General features: G+C 39.8%; 1 protein-coding gene across 1 annotated transcript in view; it reads right to left on the bottom strand.

Annotated features, from left to right (window-relative positions):
* Positions 1–1668: 1668 nt before the first annotated feature.
* zcchc7 (zinc finger, CCHC domain containing 7) overlaps positions 1669–27504 on the bottom strand; it is a 365607-nt gene continuing 339771 nt past the window's right edge. Inside the window, exons 7-9 of the mRNA XM_028805777.2 lie at positions 12480–12575; positions 3430–3541; positions 1669–2900 (exon numbers count right to left, since the gene is read on the bottom strand). Of these exons, the coding sequence (XP_028661610.2) occupies positions 2473–2900; positions 3430–3541; positions 12480–12575 (636 nt within the window). The 3' untranslated portion in view covers positions 1669–2472. The remainder of the gene's footprint in view (positions 2901–3429; positions 3542–12479; positions 12576–27504) is intronic.

The raw sequence follows: 27504 nt of genomic DNA on the forward strand, positions 1-27504 counted from the left end.
TACACAGCATCAGTTGTGGCTGAGGTAAGGGACATATGGGCCTCGCTGCTAAGATTGTTGCCCCCACAACCCAATCTTGGATAACTGGCAGAAAATGAATGAATGAATATTAGCTCAGTCCGTTTCGACAGACAACGGAACTTGCAATTTAGACTAAATTAGTTGTAATCTTATAAATGAACCATATCTGATCTTTGTTGACCTAGCGACTATTTATCTTTATATTATTTCAAACATTTTTTCCATGTCTGTTGTATATGACTTACTCAATTCCTGCCACGAAATGCACAAACATGCAGCATTAAATACAATTTTACACTTAAAAAAATAACTGAACCATATGGCAGAATACAGCCCAGGAGCAGGTGCCGCTCTAATGGTGTTCCACTGAGAAGGCACCTGCTGTACTCTTTTTCCATCACCTCAGACTTTCGCATATTCACATCAAAAGCCGACTCCCGTGACATTAGGGCACCAGGAAATTTCCAACTCAAAGGACTCAGCGCAGCATCAATCGTAAGGCAGCACGTGGAGTTCATGCCTAGTCATGGGGGGAACAAAAGTACGGCCTCCCTCCATTCTGAGTTTATTACTCAAACATAACATGGTGCTGCAGCGTTTAACAACATTTAGTCCTTTGCCTCTTCTGACCGCTTGGATCCATTTCTGATGTGCTTTATCAGTTGGAAAAAAAATACACTACAAAAACCGGGTAAGAATTGTTCTCTGAGTTTGAGCTCACGGGGACGCCACAGAAAGGCCTGTTTTGCGATTCGGATACCCAGAATGTTGACAATGCCTCCCGAAAAATACATGGTAGTGGGTGAATCAAAATACAGTACTCGATAGAGACCACCGCCTCAAGTGACAGTTTTCATTTCATTGCATATTTCTGCTGTCCTGGATTGAGCTTTTCATTAGCACTTGCCTCCCTTTCTTGCTTGATCCTGACTTGTCCTCTTTTGTGTTTTAACCCTTGCTGTTGCCCTTAACCATGTTTCTGTCATGACCTTTTGTCCAGTATTATAATTGTTCTGACCTCTTGCCCACAAAACTACAATTCTGATTCTCCCCTTTGGTCCCACAACCACAAGCATTTTACTGAACGGATGTATTAATAGAGGCTCCAGTGGCAGGCAGCTTACAGCCCTCTGGTTCTGATCCACTTTTTGAGCTCCATGATGCCAGCCAGTTCAGTTCTGAAGGTGGTAAAGCTGCATGTGCTACTGACCAGGCTTGTTTTTCAACTAAGTTTTCACCTGCTCCCTGGTTTTTATTTTTTAACCTGTCACCTAACCGTTGTCTGTTCCAAATCCTACGTTTTGTGTTCTCTAGCCATCTGGACAGCAACCGCAAGTTGTCTTCTGTTGTTCTGTTCTTGACAGCAAATGTCCTCCATACATTATCTAATCAACAAGACTCAGCCTGAAAGAGAGAGAGGTGGGAACGTTTGCCAAGGAGACCTACGCCTGTGTGCGGATGCATGGTCACTGGCAATTTCAGTTTTTTTCTGTAATTTCTTCTAATCTGAATGATCGGTACAGAAGCAGGCTGTAGATAACAGCACTACAGAGCAGCAGTCCAAAACTGTACAATGCTTCTAAATGTATAGTTATGAAAATGGATCTAAGCCTAAAAATGATGGAAAAAAAGCTACAGGAGACTTGCAGTGGTAACAAAATTTATTTTTTGGCTATTAAAAAGGTAGCAATAAAACAATATTCTTTTTCTCATCATTATAGCTTTTTTTTAAACCTTACTTGTAAGCATGAGCGTCACACATTTGGTGCGATATTTCCTGCATAATAATGTCCGTTTATAATTAGAAAAGCAATCGGGTCCTACAAGGAAATGGGCATCTAGGAAACATTTTAGGAAAGGACAGACGAGTGTCGAACTCTTACACTGTCCTGCGCTGTTTCATCCGAAAGCAGACACACCCGCATTTTCCGTCTCTGATCCACCAAATAGACAAGCAATACCGTAGCCATTAATTGTACACAAATGAAGTCAGATAATCAATATAAATATTTCGTCTTTTCAAATGCGATTACCTTTCTATTTAATTAGACTTTTTTTTTTTTTTACCCGTCTTAATTTAAGACTAGCTTCACTGCGATAGCGTGAAGATAAAATTACGGCCTTTTTATTAAGACAGGTCATGAAGAAGATGCTAACATCATTAATTTATTTTAGATTTACATAAACCCCACTATCTGGGGCTCAAAATAAGAGATGCTCTTATTGGATAAGCCCGACAGTTTCACCTGTCAGAGTGCCTGCGACTCCCCAAGCAGCCTGACGTATTCTTTCCTTCTTTCCACAGTCAAGGTACAATTCAAAGTGAGATGGTTTATTGCTGGCAATTTAAAAAGCGTATTAATGAAGTGTAAGAGAGACGGACGCTGCAGACCTCCAAACCTGTTGGTAAAGCGCCACTCTTCCTGACTCACACTTCTTGGCCATTTAGAACTACCTGCTCCCTTTCTTCTTTTTGATTTTTTGCTTTATTAGAAAAAGATCGTCATCGACATCTGCATGCTTTTTCTTCTTTTCTTCTTTCTTTTTGTGTTTTTCTCTTTTATTGTGATTGCTAGATTGCTCAGTGAGCTTACGCATCTTGTTAAGGAGCTTGGCCGCCTTCCTTGAGCTCCTCTTTGAATGGACAGAAGCGACACAGTTTGGTTTTTTAGGGCCTCTCGGGAAGTCCTCTGTCTCCTCTGTCTTCTTAAGTTCACACTGCTTGGCTTTCTTGTTTTTTAATCTCTCAAAGTTAAACTTCGCCGGTTCTTCTTTTATCATTTTTCTTTTCTTATTTGGTGGGTATATGGTTTTCTTTTCCTGGTGAGACTGCTTTTTCTGAGGTTTTCCGTTATACCACATACCAGATCTTTGGAGCTCTATAAAAATAGGGGAAAAAAAGTTCATTAAAAATATGGCTTCTAATCACTGAATTATTACTGGTTTTGGTGCTAAAGATCTGGAAAAGCAGGTTGAACCTACGGGGTCATCTCACTGAAAGGGATGATGGGTAACCTGGTGTCCCTCATGCCTGACCTTAATTCTTTTTGCAATCATATTATTTTTTTTAAGGAAGCAAACTTTAATTGTGCTTTCAATATATCTAAAGGGCCTACAAAAATACCTAGGAAGTTGTCACATCTTATTGTTACACAGCATTGAAACACCGTGGATTTAGTCTGAGCTTTTCAACACTGATCAACAGAAAAAAACAATCTTTAATGTCAAAGTGAAAAAACATTTGTATAAAGTGGTTGAAAGTAATTACAAATATAAAACACAAAACACTTGATAAATATTAAGATTCATCTGCTGTTGCAGATCTCAGTAACCATAAGGACACATTTGAAAAACAAACGTTTAGTACAGTAGAACATTAAATCCCTAACTGGAAAAGTGAAACCAGACCTGCAGCTCTTTTTTGAATCTGATGGTTCCGCCTGCGAATGTCTTTCATTGTATCATAGTAATTAATAAATGGGCTGGATGTGTAGCTGAACATCCTTCTCTGGATACAATCCTATGAACAAAAAATGAAAAAGTTACTTAAGAGAAAAATCAAAAAGACTGTTAAAAAGAAAAAAAACAAAACAAACAAAGGCTGTGAACGTTTATAATGTTGCGAGTTTGGGTGTCCCTCCAGGCCTCCCTAACGTAACCAGCGTCCTGACAAGCCCCTTAAGGTTGTTTGGTTTTCACCAGCTGTTTGCTTGATGGGTACATCTGCCTCAAGTATTCACCTTTTTACCTTTTTTCACTGTCAGACAACTTTCAATTAGAACCTGTTTATTTACATTAATATATCTTTTTCCCCCTTTTGAAGAAATAAAATAACAAGCACTACAACTCTACAACAACTTGAAATGTACAGAAGGATACATGGATGGATGAACAGATAGATACAAGTATACAAATAAAGACTGAAGTCCAATTCATCACTTGACTTTGTTACCATGCATTTCCAAACCTAAATTCCCAGCCCCACCCTCAAAACACGGAGTGTAAATATAAGAATGAGCTCTTCACGGGCCATCAGTCTACCACAAGTCGCAGGTTAACCTAACACTCGCAATTATTGATTTGTAGCAGACCTCTGTCACTGAGCCATATTACAAACAGATTAGAAAGAGCGTTAATGCATTTCAGTCAGACAGTTGCCATCTTCTTTTCTCTAAATTTCAGTGGTTCCCATCAGGCTGTAGATTTAGGTTCTCAGGAGTAGTTGTTGTCCCTATCTGGAAAGAGAAGGGTGATCGCCTGGATTGCAGCAACTACAGGAGGATAACACTGCTCAGTGCACGGGTAAGGTCCTTGCTAGGGTCGTCCTCAATAGTATCCGTGATCACTTGCTCACCTACCAGCGACCAGAACAGTCTGGTTTTACGCCTAAGAAATCTACCATCGACCGCATCCTGGCACTGAGGGTTCTCATGGAGTGCAAACGCGAATATCGGCAGAGTTTCTTTGCAGCCTTTGTTGATTATCACAAAACGTTCGACTCAGTTGATCAAGCTGCCCTGTGGGACATCCTGAGGGTTCGCGGGATCCCCTCGAGGTTGCTGGATATCATGGCCGGCCTGTACACTGGTACTGTGAGTGCTGTGCAGAGTGGAGGCAGGACCTCTGTGTTTTTTCCAGTTGATTCTGGGGTTCGTCAGCGGTGTGTTCTGCTCCTACTCTGTTCAATGCTGGTATGGACTGGGTGTTGGGCAAGGTCGTGGGGTCCAGCGGCTGGGGGGCATCTGTTTGTGAAGAAAGATTCACGGATCTTGACTTTGGTGACGATGTTCACTGTGATGTTCACTGAGTCAATGGAGGCTCTGATTGGGGCACTCGAGAGACTGAGTGAGGAGTCTGAGTGTCTGGACTTGCGAGTGTCCTGATAAAAACCAAGAGCCAGGCCTTTAATGACCTCTTGGGCACGGCCATCAGCAGTGTGTCTGTCTGCAGAGAGAGTGTCGACCTCGTCGAGAGGTTTACTTACCTTGGCAGTGACATTCATGCCTCTGGTGACTCTTCCTATGAAGTCAGTGGACAGATTGGGAGAGCATGGGGGGTCATGAGGTCACTGGAAAGGGGTGTGTGGCGCTCCTGATATCTATACAAAAGGACGAAGGTCCAAGTCTTTAGAGTCCTAGTGCTTCCTGTCTTATTATATGTTTGTGAGACATGGACGCTAACCAGTGACTAGAGACGAAGACTGGACTCCTTTGGTACTGTGTCTCTCTGGAAAATCCTTGGGTACCGTTGGTTTGACTTTGTGTTGCTCATGGAGTCCTGAATGAGGCACATTACCTGCATTGTCAGGAAGCGTCAGTTACGGCACTACGGCCATGTGGCGTGTTTCCCTGAGGGTGATCCGGCTCATAAGATCCTCATTGTTGGGGACCCAAGTGGCTGGACCAAGCCAGGGGGGTCACCCACATAACATCTGGCTGTGGCAGATAGAGGGTCATTTCTGGAGGGTAGGACTGGACCGCGTGTCTGCCTGGGGGGTTGCCAACCAGGATCCCGAGCTGTTTCGACGTGTAGTGGGTGCGGCAACACACTGTACCAGTGCATGCTCCCCAACTTGACTTGACTTGAGGAGTAAAGAAGAGCAGAACTAAAGAAATCTTTTATTCCCAGAGCTGCTGAATTTTGAATTGTTATTATTGTGTACTGTTAAGGGTACCGATTCAGTGCAGTGTTGTCAGGACAAAAATCAAGCCATGAAGTCCAAGGAACTTTCTTTAGACTTCCATAATCAAATTGTGCAGAAGCACAGATCAGAGCAAGGCTCTTATACTATTTATAAAGCTTTGAGTGTTCACAGAAGGACAGTGGCTTCAATAATTGTGAAACTGAAGAAGTTTTGAAGCCCTCTCCCTAGAGTTGGACATCAGGCCAAATTGAGTAATTGGACAAGAAGGGCCTTGGGTCAGGGAGGTGACCAAGAACTCAATGGTCACTCTAACAGAGCTTCTGCTGAGATGGGTAAACCTGTTGGAAGAAGGACCATCTCAGCAGCACTCCATCAGTCAGAGTGGTAGAGTGGCTATACAGAAGTATTCTTCTTTATAATAATCTTGAGAGTGTGTACTTGTAATATTGCTGGCTTTCAGATGTGTCTTTGCTTATTTTCTTGTAGAAGTGTAACAATGCCTTATGTATGGTACTTTCCTGCTGCAAACAAATTCCCTTCTGGGACAATAGAAGACTCCCTCATGTTACCTATCTTTGTAGTTTGGGAGGAAAACATGAGAACATTTGGAAAGTCCACACTGAAAGTGCCCTGACCAGACTCTGAACTCATTCTTTTGGAGCCATGACCCAGCAGTGTCACCCACCCAGCCACCATGTTACCCTGAATTTGTTATAGTTTCTGGATATTTTAGGTGATCTTGCTTATGTTGTGTTTCTTTAGTACTAACTCTCTTATTTCAAGTCGGTGGGTAGCCGATGTTTTATATTATTTGAAATTGGAAAATATCTAATTCTCACTTAGAGGATTCTGTGCAGAACTTTTTCAAAACCTGGCAGGATCTGATCAATAACATTTTAGATTAAGCTTTTAAAGCACCGAGGGAGCAGATTCGCTCCCCTTTTCTTTTTCTTCTCCATTTATCTTTATTCACTTATTAATTCATCTATTTACTTATTTTTACTAGCTTTAAGTTTTGCTCTGCTGGCCATGCTCTCTTTCTTAGGGGTGGGGGTTGATTTGTTTTCAATCCTATTTTTGTAAAATTTGATCTGTGTGTATGGAATGTTGTGATTTCAATAAAATCCATAAACCTTTAACAATGTAACTTCCCTAGGATATTGTGGAAGGTTTCTAGACATGCCATCAATTTGGAGTATTCATAGAATAAACGTTGTGTTTCTTGTCTTACTTCCTCTCCTGCTTGTGATTTTCATAGGCAGAGTATCAAGGTTTGTGCACAGGTGGATAATCTCCTTAAGACAGTGATCTATGCTGTGCCGTGGAGAAGTTTGCAGCTGAGTGTGATGCAATTAGATTGAATAAGCACCTTAAACATCTAACGGGTTGGTCCTCATCTTTAAAAGAGCAGTTTGACCTCTGCAGAATAGTGGAGAGCCTCTGTCTAGGTGGAGAAGTTCAAGTACTTCAGGGTCTTTATCACATGTTAACAGTGAAAATGATCTTGACATTGACCAACAGGTGGATGCAGTTGCTTTGAGGACACAGAGACCGTAAAATTCTTGAACAAAGTTTTCAATTTACTTACTAGTCCTCATCTAGGTCATATGATCTGAGTAATGAATAAAAATAATGGCACTGTAAATACAAGGTTATAGTGCAGTGTAAATGGACACTCGGATAGGGTGAGGGGCACAGGAATATTCATGGACCTCAAAACAGAAGTGTCGTTTCTCCAGGCCAAAAGCAGTTAATTAAAAAGGTTTGGGTGTGTAGTTAAACTGATCAGTGTTCTATCTTGAAGAAAAGAGAGTAGGACATTTGAATGGAGGGACCCAGAGGATAACATGGTCAAAAAAAAAAGTTGAGGTCAAAACCAGAAGTCAAGTAGCAATTGTTAAAACTCGCAATGCAAAACCAAAATTCAAAGTCTCATGTCAAGCAGAGATCAAATATCAAACTAAAACACAGAGAAACACATGTAATCGGCAGTAACTTCATCCAAACCTTACGAGGAGCAACCCTTGCTTTGGATGATGTCATCAACACATACTCTCAGTGCATAATTCATGCGTTACCGAGGCAATAAGCAAAACAGTTCACAAAATATGTGGTACCCGTTACCAAAAGAAGATATTGAAAATAATGTTATTAAATTAGAAACTATTAAATAAAGGCTCCAATCAAAAATCAGATATCAAAAATTGATTCTCTGAAAATTCCAGAAAAATGGCACTTCAAACAGGAACTATACCAAGTATAGTTCACTGCCAGGAGATCTGTGGCCTAGTCTACCCTGGCATATTGTCACCACGGTCTGCATCAAGACAGGCAGATTTGTTACTGTATGTGTCAGCCAGCATTTGTTCCCTGGCTCATGTATGTTTTTGTCATTCCTGCCAATTTTTTATGTGTGTTTGGTTATTATGTACATTTTGTTATTACAATTTAAATATCATTTAGTATTCATATTTTGTGAATTTGTGCCTTTAAGCTACTTTCCTTGTATTTTGCGGGTAGACTCTCTAGAGGGGAGGCCACCATGACATCACTACTGTGGGGACTGCTCTCTGACTTTAGGTGGTCCCAGCAGAGGTTTATTGATTGTTGTAGAGTGCATTTCTTGTAAGTATTAATTTGATTACTTTGGACTGTTTGGAGTACAGTGATCCCTCGCTATATCGCGCTTCGACTTTCGCGGCTTCACTCCATCGCGGATTTTATATGTAAGCATATTTAAATATATATCGCGGATTTTTCGCTGCTTCGCGGGTTTCTGCGGACAATGGGTCTTTTAATTTCTGGTACATGCTTCCTCAGTTGGTTTGCCCAGTTGATTTCATACAAGGGACGCTGTTGGCAGATGGCTGAGAAGCTACCCAACTTACTTTTCTTTCTCTCCCCCTCTCTTGCACTGACGTAGGGGGGTGTGAGCAGGGGGGCTGTTCGCACACCTAGACGATAGGGACGTTGCTACCTTCTGTGTGCAGCTGCTTCCTGAATGACATGCTGCACGGTGCTTCGCATACTTAAAAGCTCAAAGGGCACGTAGTGATTTTTGACTTTGTTTTTCTCTCTCTCTCCCTGCTCCTGACAGAGGGGGTGTGAGCTGCCGCCTTCAACAGCTTTGTACCGGCGGTGCTTCGCATACTTAAAAGCCAAACAGTCCTATTGATTTTTTTTTGACTGCTTGCTTTGTTCTCTCTCTCCTGACGTGCACTCCTTTGAAGAGGAAGATATGTTTGCATTCTTTTAATTGTGAGACAGAACTGTCATCTCTGTCTTGTCATGGAGCACAGTTTAAACTTTTGAAAAAGAGACAAATGTTTGTTTGCAGTGTTTGAATAACGTTCCTGTCTCTCTACAACCTCCTGTGTTTCTGCGCAAATCTGTGACCCAAGCATGACAATATAAAAATAACCATATAAACATATGGTTTCTACTTCGCGGATTTTCTTATTTCGCGGGTGGCTCTGGAACGCAACCCCCGTGATGGAGGAGGGATTACTGTATTGGATATCAGATTGGACTTGGTAGCCTTCTTTGGTAAACCCTTTTTGTCTCATCTTTGCCTTTTATCCAGTTTGCCTTATTTTTGTGATTTTGTTTATATAAATCATGTTTTTATTTATAAACATTATTGTTTGTCTTGCCTCTCCAGCCAAAGGTTTTTACGATTTCCTCTCTCCCTTGATGGGGATTTTTGTGCATTTTGAACATTTAAAAGTAATTTTGAACTTTAAAAGCCAGTCCCCTATTTAATACCTATACAGACTGAAGTCTGCCTGTGGGGTTTAGGGTAAGGCTACCTGGAGTGAGACCTATTTCTAGGCAGGCCATTGGAGGTCCTAGCCTGGTTTGTGGGTCTTTCTGAAGGCCTTGCATTCTTTGCATCATGCTTGTGTTTCTTATTCACAACAAGATGGAGATGAAGTGAATAAGGTAGCAAAATAATTTAAGATCAAAACTTTGTTTCCTTCTGTCCTGACTGGCTAAGGTACTGTTTTTAAAACTGAAAACACTAAAGGTATTTTATTTTTATTTTAAGTGTAGGAGGGACTGTTCCAGGAAGCACAAGGGATGAGGAGGGTATTTATCTTCCACATAAATGATATTAGCTACAAAATGGTGCTGCAGTGATGAGAACTTGTTTTCCTCAGTCCCAGAATCCGGAGTTTTATTCTTGTCCAGGTTGTTGACTGTGCATGTTCTGTATATTCTCTCATTGTCTGTGGTATTTTGGTTTGCCTTCCACATTTTCAAGTTGTGCTTGTTATGTTAAATGAATAACTCCAAATTAGGCCAATATATTTGATTGCTGCATGCGTTGGACTGGCTGCTCCGACATTTATACTTAATGCTACCCCATGACTTTGTGTTGGGTGGGTGACATGGGCGTAGAAAAAACTGGGAACTAAAACGCACACACGTAAACCATAAACAGATGTCTTTACGGCACCCTGTTTGTTCATAGCTTCATGAAAGTTTTTTTTATTTTATATATCGTTCAATCCATATCTATTATCCATATCCATTATAGATTTACAAGTAGACTTGCAACAGTGATGCACAAAAGAAATATCTGAAATGCTTTCCTAAAGAAAGAAGTAATTTTTAAAATAAATGGTGAAAATAAAATATGATGAATTGGTAGCTGCCCAAGGCACAATTGTAAAACAGTGTCTTAGTGCTTCTAAATTACAGTAATCCCTCCTCCATCGCGGGGGTTGCGTTCCAGAGCCACCCGCGAAATAAGAAAATCCGCGAAGTAGAAACCATATGTTTATATGGTTATTTTTATATTGTCATGCTTGGGTCACAGATTTGCGCAGAAACACAGGAGATTGTAGAGAGATAGGAATGTTATTCAAACACTGCAAACAAACATTTGTCTCTTTTTCAAAAGTTTAAACTGTGCTTCATGACAAGACAGAGATGACAGTTCAGTCTCACAATTAAAAGAATGCAAACATATCTTCCTCTTCAAAGGAGCAAACAAATCAATAGGGCTGTTTGCTTTTAAGTATGCGAAGCACCGCGGCACAAAGCTGTTGAAGGCGGCAGCTCACACCCCCTCCGTCAGGAGCAGACAAAGAGAGAGAGAGAGAGACAGATAAAAAAATCAATACGTGCCCTTCGTGCTTTTAAGTATGCGAAGCACCATGCAGCATGTCGTTTCAGGAAGCAGCTGCACAAGATAGCAACGTGAAGATAATCTTTCAGCATTTTTAGACGAGCATCCATATCGTCTAGGTGTGCAAACAGCCCCCCTGCTCAATCCCCCTACGTCAGGATCAGAGAAAATCAGCGCAAGAGAGAGAGAGAGAAAAGTAAGTTGGGTAGCTTCTCAGCCATCTGCCAATAGCGTCCCTTGTATGAAATCAACTGGGCAAACCAACTGAGGAAGCATGTACCAGAAATTAAAAGACCCATTGTCCTCAGAAACCCGCGAAGCAGCGAAAAATCCGCGATATATATTTAAATATGCTTACATATAAAATCCGCGATGGAGTGAAGCCGCGAAAGGCGAAGCGCGATATAGCGAGGGATTACTGTATTTTTTTTTCTTACTACAGTGGACCCTTGGGTCACGAACGTGTCGGACCACATACAAATTGGGTTACGACCAAAAAGTTCACCAAACTTTTGCATCTGTTCACGACGGGTGACGAACGAGCCAGTTTCCCTTCCAGTTCGTATGCGCCGATGATTTCCGCACGTGTTCAGTCTCTCCCTGTGCATTCGCTGTGCAGCGAGCGAGCGAGAGAGAGCCCACGCAGAAGAAGTAAACATTTAGTTTACTATTACACTGTGCATTCTATGGTATAATTACCTATTTTTGTACTTAAAAATCTTTAAAAAAAAATATATTTACATACAATCCTATGGGGGAAATTACTTCGTTTTGGAACGAATTACGGTTGTGACCCGAGGTTCCACTGTAATTATAAAAGTCTGTTACAGTTTTTTTGTTTGTTTTTTTTTAATCTAAAAAAATAATTACTAAACAAATGCTAATGTTATTATAAAATAAACATATATATTCTGTTTCATGTGGAAGCCTAACGTTTAATGTCCTTTTTCAAGTATACTGTTCATGTTGATTTCTTACTGTTAGGCCCACTTAGCTTGTCAACAACACAGCCCACAGAAAAAAGAACATTTAAAAACATTTAAAGCATAGAATATACAGCAAATCTGATTTAAAAATGAAAGCTTCTTGACACAGATGGTCAAACAGAGTGATAAAAAAGAAGGGGTGCAAATCTGAGCCTGTAAAAAATAACAGCATATTTCATACAACTGGACTGTAGGTATTGCTGAAATGTATTCAGGCTAAAATCCAAGCTACATCTGGTCATCTTCAAACAGGAAAGCTCCAAACATACTGGGAACCTTGAAAATCTTTAAACCTTATAGGATATATTTATAAACAAGCAAACCGTTATAACTGAAATGAAACAATTATTATTTAGCTATTGAGCAGACTGAGAAGATGCAATATGCTTGAGTGTTTGAGATAGACCAGTTTTAGAATAAACGGATCAATGGTAGTCTTTCTGAAAACACTTACAGATGTTTCATGAGTGCCAAAGACAAAATGCTACAATTTTACAATAATTTGCTTATGGATAAGGGATTTTGTTTTTCTTTTTACCATATTCACTAGACTTTTAAAAGTGTATCAACAAGTGCATGAAATGTTAACAGAAAATAATGACTATGCCTTAGCACACCCTGTTGCCATTCATATTTATCACCTTATCACAGTATGCAGTCCCACCAAACAGTCCAACAAATGAAACAGACTCACATGTCCATAATGTCCTAACCGGGAGCAGTTGTAACAGTAAGCTTGCCTTTTCTTCAGAACAGTACCTTCTGATTTTAGTGGAGGTCCAGCTTTTGTCTAAAAAAACAACAAAAAAACAATTTAAAATGAAGGCTTTTATTTGCTCAACCATCTTCATCAATCCTGAGAATGTCTAGTCTAGGGGTGAGTGCTTTATTTGCAGGATGACAGCCGACAAGTACGATTACAATTTCTATGAATTACAAGTGGCTCTATTAGAGTAACATGACATATTTAAGGTGCATAGGCCTTAAAGTATATAAACAGGGTTAAATATTTAAAACTTCTGATAAACGTAGAGGAACACCACATTTTTTATAATTTTTTATGAAGTTTGAAAATCCTCTGAGACCCAAAAGCCCTTGAAAATTTTGAATACATACCAGAAGCATAAATATTAAAATTAATTACTGATGAGTGCAACATTTAATATCATGTTGTTAACAAAAGGTAATTTGTTTACAATATACGTGAGATAAAATGTGAGATTTATTGCTCAGACACACAGCACCACAATCAGATCTGTTGTACAGTAGTCATATGGTCATGTGGACAGAGTACAGCGAAATTCTTACTTGGATGTCTGACCAACATGACACACACATCTGTAGCAGCAGCTCCTAACTATCATATTGTAAGTTGTTAAAACAGCAAATATTTGAAAAGATTCACTTGTTTATAGTAAAAGGAAACTCATATTTTCACTTTATATCAGCAAACTGAAATACTGTAGCAAGAATTGCAAGTTCATGACTGAAACTGAGAGTCTTACTTGTGCTAATAAATGACAAAATGTACAGTTTACTCATAGTTCAGTACAGAGCACCAATGAATACAACACATGTTTATATACTACTGTACTCTTACTAACTTCATTCACAGTTCCTTTTTAACTTTTATAATAATAGATTCAGTTTTATACTATTTATATTTCATGAGGCATTGCCTATTGACTGGCGTTCTCTTAATTCAATAGTGGTGACATGGGCATGTGTAAGTGTTCAGGTATGAACAATGTGAACTTGTTCAGTTAGTCCTAATATGAAACCTAAATCATTAAAAGCTATTAAAAAGAAATCACTGAAAAATTATAATGAGAATACAATTCTGATCAAACACACGAAGATTCAGAGAACTCTTGTCAATTTTTATAAAATAGTCATACTGACAAATCAAATAGTGAAACACTTGATAAAATCCTATTATGTGATATCATCTACTGTTAAATTTTGGTCTGTACTTGTAAAATTTTTATTTTTATATTGTATTGAGGATTTGTTCTTGACCCCACTTCTTTCTGACATCCACTGCACGCCCACCCTACCTGGAAAGGGGTCTCTTTTTGAACTGCCTTTCCCGAGGTTTCTTCCATTTTTTTTGCTACAAGGGTTTTTTTTGTGAGTTTACTTGTCTTCTTAGTTAGTCAAAAGGCAGGGACTGTTAAAGCCCATTGTGACACTTCTTGTGTCATTTTGGGCTATACAAAAATAAATTGTATTGTATGGTATTGTATAAAAACTCTATGGCCAACAGCTTGTGGACAACTGGCCATTGCACTTCCTTGTTGGACATCCCATTCCAAAGCCATGGGCATTAATATGTGGTTTCCCCCTCTTCTGGGAGAGCTTTCCAGAAAATGTTGGAGTGTGTCTATGGAAATTTGTTCATATTAAGCCAAATAAGAATCTATGAGGTCAGGTACTGACATTGGACAAGAAGACCTGGCTTGTAATTGGTGTTTCAATTCATTCCATAGGCATCCAATAGGGCTGAGGTCAGTGCTCTGTGCAGGCCACTTGAGTTCCTCCTTGTCTTTATGGACCTGGCTTTCAGTACGGCTTTAACAGAAAAGGGCCTTCCCCTAACTGACACCACAAAGTTGGAAGTGTACTATTGTCTAAAATGTCTTTTTATTGCATAGCACCAACAGTAGAGCCAAGGGGTCTCACCCAACCCTGAAAAACAGCCCCAGACCATTATCCCTCTACAAATTTTTTTTTTACAGTAGGCACTATGCATGCCTGGAAGATGGTGTTCTTCTGGCATCCGCCAGCCAAACCCAGATTTTCCTATCAGACTATCAAATACTGAAGCATGATTCATCACTCCAGACTCCAATGGCGGTGTGCTTTATACTAGAGAATAAAAGTGAAAAAAAAAGGTAACTCTTATAAGTCCTATAAATGTACACCATCTGTTAATGTGTGTACTGTATAATATTAATAATAAGAGCAGCTCACTAATGAAAACGGCAAATACAGGAGTCAGTCAGGATCGAACCGGGACTCTTGATTACAAGTACAACCACTACACCACGGAAGCTGTTGTCTTTTCCTTGAACCTTTTGTGAAAATGTTTATTTGATCTTTGGACTTTAGGCTTCATACATTATATAGTTTATGCCTACATTTTGTCATTTACTACTAAAATATGAAAAACGTTTCTGTTTTAAAAATGTATTTACACAGATTATTGTAGAAACAGAACACACATGAAATGCATGTGTTCCAAATAACGATCTATTATTTCCAATCTAAAACTCCAGCACTTCACTCCCAGATAATCAATCAAGGCTTGAGCTGACAGAAGTTTGTGCACGGTCTAAGTCGGTGGGGGATGGAATAGCAGGCTGCTTGCTGCTCATCTTTATCAGCACATTTACAGAACAAAAGACGCTGACGGAGAGGTGCGAACAGATTTAAGGTGGGCCGGATCTACGACTTTTTTCGTAGGCTCTGGTAATTCTAGTGTTAAACACCCAAATCAGGGTACCAACATTGGACATGGCTGCAGTACCCCAGAGGGTCCAGTGTCACATTCACACTGAACCAGTTTAGATTTTCCAATTAACCTAACATGCGTTTTTTGTCTTTTTTTATGGATATAGTGGGAAACCAGGTATAAAACCCCACACAGGCACAAGCAAAGGATTTGGCAGAATACAAACCCAGGTTGCTGGATGCATGATGTGGTAGTGTTACCTTCAGTGCCACTAGGTTACTCTTATCTAGATTTATTTTTCATTACTAAACACCATGGAAAATATTTTGTTAAAATATCACAAAGACATAGCAATCCCACTAAATATTCCTGTACATGCAGTTGCATTCCTTTAGTAATTTCCATGCCATGGAGGCACGTATGTCCTCAAACGTCACACAGTCAAAGAAGAGTTACAGCAGTATTATTTGAGAACAATGAGAGCGTGATCTTTCAGAAATTCATCTATCACTTTTGAAACTATTTGTCAGCTGAGGCCACATCAGTTCTGCACAGTTCATAATTTCCTGAGAATAATACGCCTAAAATGACAGGCTACACTTGGCATGAAGCAAGCATTTTTTTTCCCCACCACAAAAATGTTACCATTTTACAAAAATGGTCTGTTATTAAAAGGGAGGATGTTTAAGTATTAATTGTTTAAAAGGCAATTTTCAGATAAAACCCTACAGATAATAGATTTCTGTATGCCAGGATATGGTAGAATAAAATCTTCCAACGCCCGACAACCAAATGCTCAGTGAGTGTTAAACCAGTGAATTATTTAAACATTTGGAGTAATTTGAAGATGCTGGTGCAAGGAATAGAGTACAAAAAGAACAAGTAGTGAAGGTTCTTCTTTGTGCAGCAATGGTGCACCATGTAGGTATAGAACTACAGAATATCGATCAGAAGGGGAGAGGTCCATGAATCAACACAACAGACAGGTGTGCCACAACATGTACTCTTACTGCAGGTTTTTCTTTTCATTAGGTTCTGATTTAGTATTATTCTGTCATTGTGAATTTCCCATTGGGATTAATAAAGTATCAGTATCTCTATCCATCCATCCATCCATCCATCCATCCATCCATCCATCCATCCATCTATCGTCTGCTACCTCCTTCGGCAGTCATGCCATGCCTTGCCATAGTGTTTAGAGGAACTTTTCTTTCACCCAAAAGCCAGACATGCTTAAAAATGATGCATCCTAACAAAGTCGGCTCGTCCAAGCTGATGCTGAACGATGGTGGTTGTGATGTCTGGAAGTAATTTCTGTCGATATATTGTGGCAGATCCTTTAAGTGGTCCAGGCTTCTGTCTTATCGTGTACATTGGGAGGAAGCAGTAACAGTATAACACTAGCAACATAAGTACATCATTTGGATGTACTTAACAAGTCTTCCTTTAAGCCTCCTAAATGTCTCGATTGTGTCGTGGTGCATTTCTATGTAAATATCAGCTTAGGTAAAAAAAATAAGGCTGCCAAGACATCAAACTTTTCCAGTAAGATATTTCAAATTTTAATTTGCTGTTATGCTCGGTGGTAGCTGTAGAAGGATTATTTTATTAGTGAGGTTTAGGACAGGCTGCTTGGATGCATTTACAAAGATATTTAATAAACACTGCATGTCTAAATCAGTATTGGTCTAGAATGGTATTATCATCTGCGTACTGAAGCTTCATGATAGAGATGTTCTCATGTTTTCCTCCCAAACGACAAAGATAGGTTACATCAGGCAGACTCCCAGAAGAAAATTTGTTTGCAGAAGGAAAGCACAAATCATAAGGCATTGTTACACTGATACAAGAACATATGACACGACATCTGAAAACCAGTGTTATCATAAGTACAAACATTCAAGATTTCTACATGCAGTCAATTCTTGATATCCATGTGGTCACGTTCTTGAAAGACCCACAGTTTCAGAAAACACAAATACTGAAGCACTGATCCTATGGAGAAAATGAGGTTCGATTGCGGTGGGGGGCCAGCTAGGAGGGAGGACAATCATGGGGGAGACGTTGTTGGGCCAATGCATTGGCCCTCTGTTCTCGCCCTGAAAGTCTCAGTAATAATCCTTCCACCGTTTCATTTATAAAAACCTTATTATGACTTTTACTTCCTCATTAGTGAAGTTCGTCCATCACCTTGGCATGCTGCCCGGGGCTGTGAGTGACTGCAGCGGGGCTGATCCAAGGATGTCACTAAATCCAAGTGGTAGTAGCACTGGGCAGTGTGTACAAAGGGCAGGGACTTAATCAGTGGGAACTTATGACCAGCACTCACTGGAAATTTCCCATTTGTGGGGAACAATTGCAAGCCCCGGTCCTCATCACAAATGGGGTTCAACGGCTTACCTACACCTCTCAGTGCTTGGTAGACACACACCAATGTGTGCAGTGCAGTGCATGTAGAATCCCCAGTGAACTGAGAATTGTTTTAAAGAAAGAGATTATCACACCTACTTGGAGCAGGACTTTATTTACAAAGCATTTTGGGAACCTGAAGTACAGTGTCTTGATGCATTGCCCTGTCTGAATTAAAACATTTATCTGAAAATGGAACATTTATAGACAAGCAATTGGAGTAGATAAACAGGTTGCTACAGTATCTTTTAACCCCTTCACCGCCCTCTGCCGGATATATCCGGCACCGCTGTTTTAATGCTAACGCCATACTGCCGGAATTATCCGGCACATTTGCCTGTGGTTATATGAATGCCTGGCAAGTAGTATAACTGACGGTTTGGCGTGGGTATTATTACTACGTTGTATTTCGACAAGTCTGTGGTTGTTTTGGCCGGTCATGTGACGTGATTCGCATGTAACAGCTGTGAATATGGCGAAACGTAAACTGACTTCAAGTGAGGCTTTGCAGGCGATTTTGGACAGTTCTGATCATGATTGTAGCAGTTCTGAAGAAGATTTTAGTGACAGTGATGAGCAGCAACGTGCGCTGCATGATATTGTGAATGAAGACGCATCGGATGACGGCGCTGAGTGGGTGTATCCCCAGCATCTCAGCTGGGCTGCTGCCCGTGGTGAACTACCTTTTCTGCATTCGTTTGAGGGAACGTGTGGCTTTATTGTTGATGTAAACAATTACACTGCTGAGCAGTTTTATGAGCTGTTTGTGTCACCTGATTTGATCAGACATTTTGTTCATCAGACAAATCTGTATGCAGCACAGTTTATTGAGAAAAATCCCAATTTATCTCCACATTCCCGTGTTCGTGCTTGGTTTGACACTGATGAAAACGAAATGAAAAAATTCATTGGGATTTTGATGTTGATGGGAATAATCAGAAAACCAGATATTGAGATGTACTGGTCTACAGATCCTATGTATGCAACACCTATTTTTGCAGCTGTCATGACACGTAACCGATTCTCTTTGCTGCTGAAATTCTTTCATTTGAATGACAACAGAAACGAGCCAGATAAGAAAGATCCAAACCGCGACCACTTGTTCAAGCTACGTCCTTTGATTGATCATTTATTTGAAGCATTTCAGTTGCCCTACATGCCAGGACCGTCAGTTGCAGTTGATGAAAGTTTATTGTCGTGGAAGGGCCGCTTACAGTTTCGACAGTATCTACCATTGAAAAGGGCACGGTTTGGTATCAAGATGTTTTGCTTAGCTGAGAATTCAGGTTACATTTATAGATTTTGTGTATACACTGGCAACTTGCACAACATTTAGTGGTCAATACTGCTTGAATAAATGTAAAAAATGTAAAAAAAATGTAAAAAAGTAAAAAAACAAAAATTGTTCAGATTTCGCCTGGCTTGGGGAATATTTAGGGAGTTGGCGGTTAAAGGGTTAAAGAGTTAAAATTATATTGTTTTTTCCTACAGTGTACAGTATGTGCAGTCCCAGACCTGTTACTTTTCAATCTCACGTTATTCCTCTTGAATTTTTTTTTTCTGCTGCATATGGCCACCAATACAACCCGGTGATATCCGTTCTCTCCGTATTTCATGGCCTGCAGTCAGGACCTTTTGTGAATAGATGTAATTAGACTGCAGGTGTCACAAAACAGGTTACACTTTTATAGTAGGAACAGTAATGGAATCTGCAGATATCAGAGATTTACTGTATAAAAATAATTACTTTTAACAGTACACAATACTAATTCATAATTCATCAGGATCCCTACACCTGCTAGAATTAAAAATGCTTACAGCTCTAGGAATAAAACAATTCTTAAATCTGCTTTTCTTTCCCCTTGGGTACCTAAATCCTCAGCCTGACAGAGTTAGGTTGCCCTTCTTTCTGTCTTGTTTGTGATACAGCTTAGTGACAGAGGTCAGGGGCAAATCAATAATTTTACAGCTAAATGTTACAAAGTTGCTTAGAAAGTTTATATTCTCTGAGCCTGAGAAGTTTAAACAGATCCAGCATTTGATTTTATTACTTCAAGCTGGCATCACACTGCACGACTTATCAAATGATTTTCCGTTGTAGTCTTCATTAAAGGAATAATCCACCCAAAAATTACATTTTTTTAATATGTTACCAATTCAAATGATTGTTTGCACTTGAGCATGTTCCGGTTTGGTTCATGAGGTCATTTTACACAAGTGGTTTATTTAACAATAATTTAGTAAAAATACATGTGTTTTAAGACATTGCATGTATATGACTAGACAACTTGACACGTAGATTACAGGAGACAAGCAATCTGAATTCCCCCCAAACATTTTTTTATATTGTTTGCTTTCATTCCTTATTGTAGTCTATTCAGAAACTGTGTAATCTCTGTTATGCAAGAAAAGATGGGATTAAAAATATTTCTTAGGCATCACTACAAACTACATAAGGTACGTAAATAATATATATATATATATATATATATACATACAATTTTTAGGTGAAGTATTCCTTTAAATAAAACTACAGTGAGCTTTTGTTATTAAGATCATTACAAAGCTCTACTAACTGTACTAAAAAATAATTCCATTCCATTTATGTAAAATGTCCTGTTTAAGGGTAGCAATGTAACACAATGAAGGGCTTAAAAAGGTACGCAGTTTTTTTTAATTCAGAATGCAATAAAATATGACACCAGGTCTTGGTATGTTTAGGATTTGCTGACTGGTAAGGACAGAATCAAGACTAAGATCTTAGAAAAGCACAAGTTATCTCTCATAATGTAAAGTTCTAACAAACCTAAAGAGGTAAAGTGTGATAGATAGATAGATAGATAGATAGATAGATAGATAGATAGATAGATAGATAGATAGATAGATAGATAGATAGATAGATAGATAGATAGATAGATAGATAGATAGATAGATAGATAGATAGATAGATAGATAGATAGATAGATAGATAGATAGATAGATAGATAGAGAGATATTTTATTAATCCCCAAGGGGAAATTCACAAACTCCAGCAGCAGCATACTGATAAAAACAATATTAATTAAAGAGCAATAAAAACACAGTGCAAGTTAAAAAAAAAAAGCAAGGTGGAGAGTGCGAGGCGGGTATAACAGACAATAACTTTGTATAATGTTAACGTTTAACCCCCGTGGAATTGAAGAGACGCATAGTGTGAGGGAGGAACGATCTCCTCAGTCTGTCAGTGGAGCAGGACGGTGACAGCAGTCTGTCGCTGAAGCTGCTCCTCTATTGTATTGTAGTTTATTCCCTATAGCACCAAAGGGGAAAAATTCTGAACAACTTCACTAGAAATGATTGCAAGCACCGCACATTTTCTAACTAGGCTGGGTGGCTGGAAGCCAGAAATTTGTAACACACCATCCTGACTGTGGAACGTGGAGGTGAAAGCATTTTGTTGTGGGGATGCTGCTCTATAGCAGGCCCTGAGAAGTCTGTGAGGGTAAAATGAATGCAGCAAAGTACAGTGAAATCCTAAAGGAAAACCTGATGGAGCCTGCAAGAAATCTGAGCCTTGGGATGAGATATGTTCTCTAGTAAGACAACATATCCGAGGATGAAGTCTAAGCTACACAGTTAAACCTTAAAAACAACAATGTGATTGTCTTGGAGTGGCTGACTAAGAGGCTGGATGGATGGACAGATACAGTAGATAGATCTTTATTTATCTCCAGGATGAAATTTGGCTTTTTACAGAGCCTCTTTAAAAATATAAATAAGGAGATAATTAAATAAATAAATAACCATATACACACACACTTTGGTCTGAACACACACCAGATTACCTATAAAGCAAGAACATTTAAAGAAAAGTTCTGACTTGGCTGTCACAGGTAAATTTGAGGCATTATGGTAGCTTATTGCTGTTGACATAAAGGAGCCCCCATAGCGACACACTTCTGCTGAATGATTCATTGGCCAAAAGTCCTCAGTGTTAGTGTGTCAAAAAGAGGATGTGCAGCATTGTTCATAATGGCACTCAGTTTTGTTTCAACTCTCCCCTTTGCTATGACCTCTAGAGTGCATACTATAACTAAGCTTGTCCTTTTAATTAGCTTGTTGATTCGCTGGTCCTCTCTTGAAGTGATGTTACCAGCACAGCACACCACAGAGCAGAAAATCCCACTGGCCATCACGGAGTTATAGAAGATGTGAAGGATGTCACTTCCCACATTAAAGGAACACAGTCTCCTAAGGAAAAAGAGTCTGCTCTGCCCTTTCTTATGCAGTTTCTCTGTGTTCTGAGACCACTTCAAACTGTCATTAATGCAGACCCCGTTGTACTTGTAGGAGTGGACCACCTCCTCACAGTAGTGCCAGCTTTGTCCAGATGAGAATAAGCCTTGTGGAGTAGATAGGTTGATGTATCCTCCACTCCAATCTTTGTCTGATAGGTAAACTTCAGTGGTTCCAGGTGGTCTACCACACGAGCACTTACCTTCTGAAGCCTTAGGGACAGACTGAACAGGTGACAGAGGACACCACAGAGTTGGTCAACACAGGCCTTGAGATCTCGAGGACTGACTCCATCTGGTCCTGCAGCTTTTCCTGTGTGTAGCTACCTCAGCTGTCTTCTTACTTGGCCTTCAGTTATGGACTATCTACACTGATGGTCAGAGGTTGACTTGTCACCGGCCAGTCCAACTTATGTGGTAGGAGTTGTTGATGTAGTAGAGATGGTGTGGGGAATCTAATGACTGGAAGATGGTAGCAATGGGAGGAAAAATCTATTGAAAAACTGGTTCAGGGCATATATCCCCTTCTAGGACCCGAGCCCAGGCTTGCTTGAGTCCCATAATTATACCCAGTCCATTCCAGACATCCTTCTTGTTATTCTAAGTGAGCTGGTTTTCTGTTTTAGCTTTGTGAGCATCCTTTCCTTCATTCAGCTGTTTCTTTAGCACATGCTGTATGTCCTTCAGAGCCTGTAGTCACCAGATTTGAATGGTCTCTTTTTATCATTCAGAAGACCCTTTAGCTCCTTAGTAATCCAGGGTGTGTTTTTTGGAAAGCAACACACTATCTTTGTGGGTACCACTGTGTCAACAGAAAAGTTAATATATATAGTCTGTGATGCAGTGACAGAGTCCCTCAATATTGTCCCCATGTGACTCTCATATCTTTTCCCAATCTGTCATTTGGAAGCCTAAAGGAGCCAGTAGATTACACGTAAAGGCATCTTTAACATTTGAATACAGAAGGTCCAGCTTGTTATTTCCTTGAGTGGAAACACGCAGGTTAGGTGGATTGGTGATTCTAAATTGGCCCTAGTGTGTGCTTGGTGTGTGGGTGTTTGTGTGTGTGTCCTGTGGTGGGTTGGCACCCTGCCCGGGATTGGTTCCTGCCTTGTGCCCTGTGTTGGCTGGGATTGGCTCCAGCAGACCCCCGCGACCCTGTGTTCGGATTCAGCGGGTTGGAAAATGGATGGATGGATGGAAACAGTCACAAAGTGATAGAAATTTGTCATTGTTCCTTCCAAAGTCACATGGTTTAAGTCGCCACATCATAGAACTGCAGGGTCGGAGTGAGTCATCTGGACTTGACAAGGTCTGTTCACTCGTGATTGCCATGACACCTAACAGAACCTCAGCAGTTTTGTAAAGAAGAAGAATGGAATAAAAATGGTAGAGAGATGTGCAAAACTGACAGAGAGAGAGACAGACAGACGGACAGACAGACGCAAGGCTGTCATGACTGCCAAAGGTGCACCTATTAAATAATGACTTGTAGGGCTGAATACTGATGTGATTATTTACTTTGTGTTTAATAATTATAATTATTTAGATTACTATGCTGAAATCTGTTTTCACATTGACATAAAGACTCTTTTTCTGATGAATAGTGTTAAAGAAGCCAAATTAAATCCACTGCGATTCAATGTCGTATTACATATAAAATATGAAAATTCCAGAGGGAGTGAATATTTTTTATAGGCAGTGTATAATCTGTGTAGTGCCACCCTCAACAAAACTGGTAAGCTTTTTAAAACCTGGCTATCTGTTTCAAGTTGTTTCAACTGTTTATCATTCTTAGTAAAATATGAAACTTACTGGAAGCTCCAATCTTTTTGAATAGCATTACATTTTTAGTTATCTGTAAATATGCTTCACTTCATCAAAGTTTGCCTTAAAATGATCTAAGACTGAGCCAATCCTTCATCAGGCGGCCTAAAAAGGCTACAGACCTGACCAAGTAATGCAATGGCAGGGCACTGTGGTGACAGACAGTGGAAACATCGTAAGACAAACTATTTGTCATCTAATCACTGGAAAAAAAAATAATTACACAATGGAAGACTTTTAAGGAATTATTTATTTTAGCCCTAATATTGTTCATGTTTTGTAATACATTTAATTTTTTTTTACTTAATTTCAACTATTTATTTGTTGGTAAGATTTAAATGTACTTGAATATGTGAAGAAAAATTCAGATAAAGAGCAAACCACTGGAAAAACAGAAGTAAATAAAATGAGATGTGCATATAATCTTTCTACTAACCATAAAAAAACAGCAGACATTTCCATCATGCACATGGCGTTATGAGGATAGGGGCTGCTTTACATATAAAGTAACTAGAAACAGAGAGGCTTACAGGAATCCCTTGTTAAAAACATTAGAGCTGAGCAGCAAACTAACAGTCCCTGCTCCTAAAGGCAGGATTAATGGGAAATTCTGCTATGGATGGCAACTTGTTTACATAGCTTACAGCTACTGTTCCAAAGCTGCATGAAAGTAACTAACCAACGATGATAAGTTTAAAGTCACAGACCACCTTAAACAGGAGGCCATTTCACATACACTTGTATGTTCATCACCATGCAAAGTAATAGATATTTGAAAAGAAACAGAATCTACTGTATATTTCAATATAAATATAAAGGGGGGGGTTCAGGTAATGAGGTGGGGTTGGCAGGGGTATAGTTCGTAAAGTTTTATTTATTATGAGGATGTCCTTCTTATGCCGTTATCAGGACCTCTAGCGGAACTGGTAATGCAGCGATTCGAAAACGTGGCTCTATCCCAGTTCACACCCAAAATTTGGATACGCTACGTAGACGACACATTTGTCATATTAAAAAATGGCCAGCTGAACGAGTTCTACAACCACATCAACACAACATTCCCTGCAATCCAATTCACCATGGAAAAAGAAACAAACCAACGCATCAGTTTCCTGGACATCTCCATTGAAAGAAGTAACGACGCCACCCTGATTACAAGTGTTTACCGTAAGGAATGCTATTCAGACAAGATATTACACTTCGCCAGTAATCACCCAGCATCTCATAAACGGAGCTGTATTAAAACTTTATTCAGAAGAGTTCACACCCATTGTAACAGGAAGGAGACAAAAACAAACGAAAGACGCCATCTTTTCCATCTATTCACTTCAAACGGATACCCCAAGACATTCATTAAGCAATGCCTACACAGGAGACGCCAGAGAACCCAGCAAACAATCGACTCCAATCTGACCCCCCATCCTACCTGACACACACTTCCTTATCATCACGGAGTGCCAGATGATGCATCCTGTCCAAATCAGGCATCAGAACAGCACACAAGCCTTCAAACAATCTGCACACAGTCCTCTTTAATGCCAAAACCAAGAAATCGGCAGCAGAAACACGAAACACAGTCTAAAGCATTCCATGCAGTTCTTGCCCAGCGGTATACATAGGACAAACATCAAAAAGAATCGCAACACGTGTACAGGAGCACTGCAACGGCGTCAGAAGGAAGGACTCACGATCACTGATTTATACGCATACAAAATCAACCGCACATACATTTAACTGGGACAATGTACAAGTAAGATTTAAGGCCAGTACTAAAATTGCCAGAGAGCTGGCTGAATCTTGGCTATCAAACGAGAACGCCAATAACAGACACTTGGACATAAACCCAGCATGTGCAAACTTAAGAAGAACATCATCATAATAAATAAAACTTTATGACCAATACCCCCCCCCCCCACCTCATTACTTGCTGCACCCCTATATATATTTATAAAACTGTAGTGAAATCTGTATATTTTAGTGTAGGACACAAAAAAAGTCCTCACAGGTGGCGCAGTGGTAGTGCTGCTGCTTTGCAGTAAGGAGACTGTGGAAGATTGTGGGTTCGCTTCCCGGTTCCTCCCTGTGTGGATAGCGCTTTGAGTACTGAGAAAAGCGCTACATAAAATGTAATGAATTATTATTATTATTAAAAATATATCCATATTGTATGGTGTCTAGAATACATATTTATGTAGAAACCCCACTGAGTATGTATTTTTTCAGGTGAAAACATACATTTGGCTTTATAAATATGTGCCCATTTTTCAAAGTGGTATTGGGGTCTGGTGTTAGGAAATTTTAATTTTAATATCTGTGTGTCCTTAAGATGACCACCAGCTGAACTACTGATATTACTTCATAAAATGCTTTATAAGGTATATGTGTATTTGACTCAGGGGGAGCAGAAGTACAACTAAACACCTGTCGCTTTGATTGTGCCATGGTAGTGGGAGCCATGCATGAGTATTAAATGGGCAGCAACCTTATAGTGATTGCCACACACAGCAGAGTCAAGTGTTGAAGATGGGTGAGACATGTTTAATCCTTAACTACTCTCACCATTTCTCAACTCATAAGTACTTACGTGGTGTACTATAAGCACCAGTGTAAAAATGCCTTTATTTATATGCACACTGTGATGTTGTAATATAAAATATTGCAATAATTTTAAATTGTATGTGTTTTTAATGGGGCGGCAGTGGGTAGCGCTGCCTCGCAGTAAGGAGACCTGGGTTCGCTTCCAGGGTCCTCACTGCGTGGAGTTTGCATGTTCTCCCCGTGTCTGTGTGGGTTTCCTCCCACAGTCCAAAGACATGCAGGTTAGGTGCATTGGTGATCCTAGATTGTCCCTGGTGTGTGTGTGTGTGTGCCCTGCGGTGGGCTGGTGCCCAGCCCGAGATTTGTTCCTACCTTGCGCCGTGTTGCTGGGATTGACTCCAGCAGACCCCCGTGACCTTGTGTTAGGATATAGCGGGTTGGAAAATGGATGGATGGATGTTTTTAATGTCATTTAATACCATATTACTGAATAGTATGACACAGTCTACGACTATTTGAAAATAAACCTTATCCACTTCTCCAGTGCTCATTCATCACCGGTCACACTTTCATCCACTGCAGGATTTGCACACGGATCACATTTCACTTCAGTTGTTGAATGTTCTTTGCAGACAAAGTCACTGCAAGAAGACTATCTCAATGTTGTCCTACATATGTTAGTACCCATGCGGTTTTATAAATGCACCATATGGAACTTGCGACTGTGCATCCACTAATTAAACCGGCTGGGGGCACACTGGAGGGAAACCATTGTGACGCTGTACTTGTAGTGAATCAAGCTGAGGATAGATGGTGGATGGACAATGGACAAAAATAACTGAGAATGATGTACAAAGTACACCAGCACAAGTAGTTAATGGTTAATGAAAAGGGCTGGCACAGATTGACACGTTTTCTTCAGGGAAGTGGATTATCTCCAGTCAGTATACAGAGGTATACAGATACACACAACTCATTGAATCCTGCTACAGATAGTGAAGTCACAACAAATCTTCATTAATATGAGCCAATATAAACAGCCTGGCCAAAAAAAAAGTCACACACTCTAATATTTCATTGGACTGCCTTTAGCTTTGATTATGGCACACATTTGTCGTGGTATCATTTTGGTAAGCTTCTGCAATGTCACAACCTTTCCATCCTGAGCTACATTCATTTTTCGTCAAGATTCTGTATTGATGATGGCAGAGTCGGAT

The sequence above is a fragment of the Erpetoichthys calabaricus genome, chromosome 7 (assembly GCF_900747795.2).
Source record: "Erpetoichthys calabaricus chromosome 7, fErpCal1.3, whole genome shotgun sequence".
Classification (NCBI taxonomy): Eukaryota; Metazoa; Chordata; class Cladistia; order Polypteriformes; family Polypteridae; genus Erpetoichthys; species Erpetoichthys calabaricus.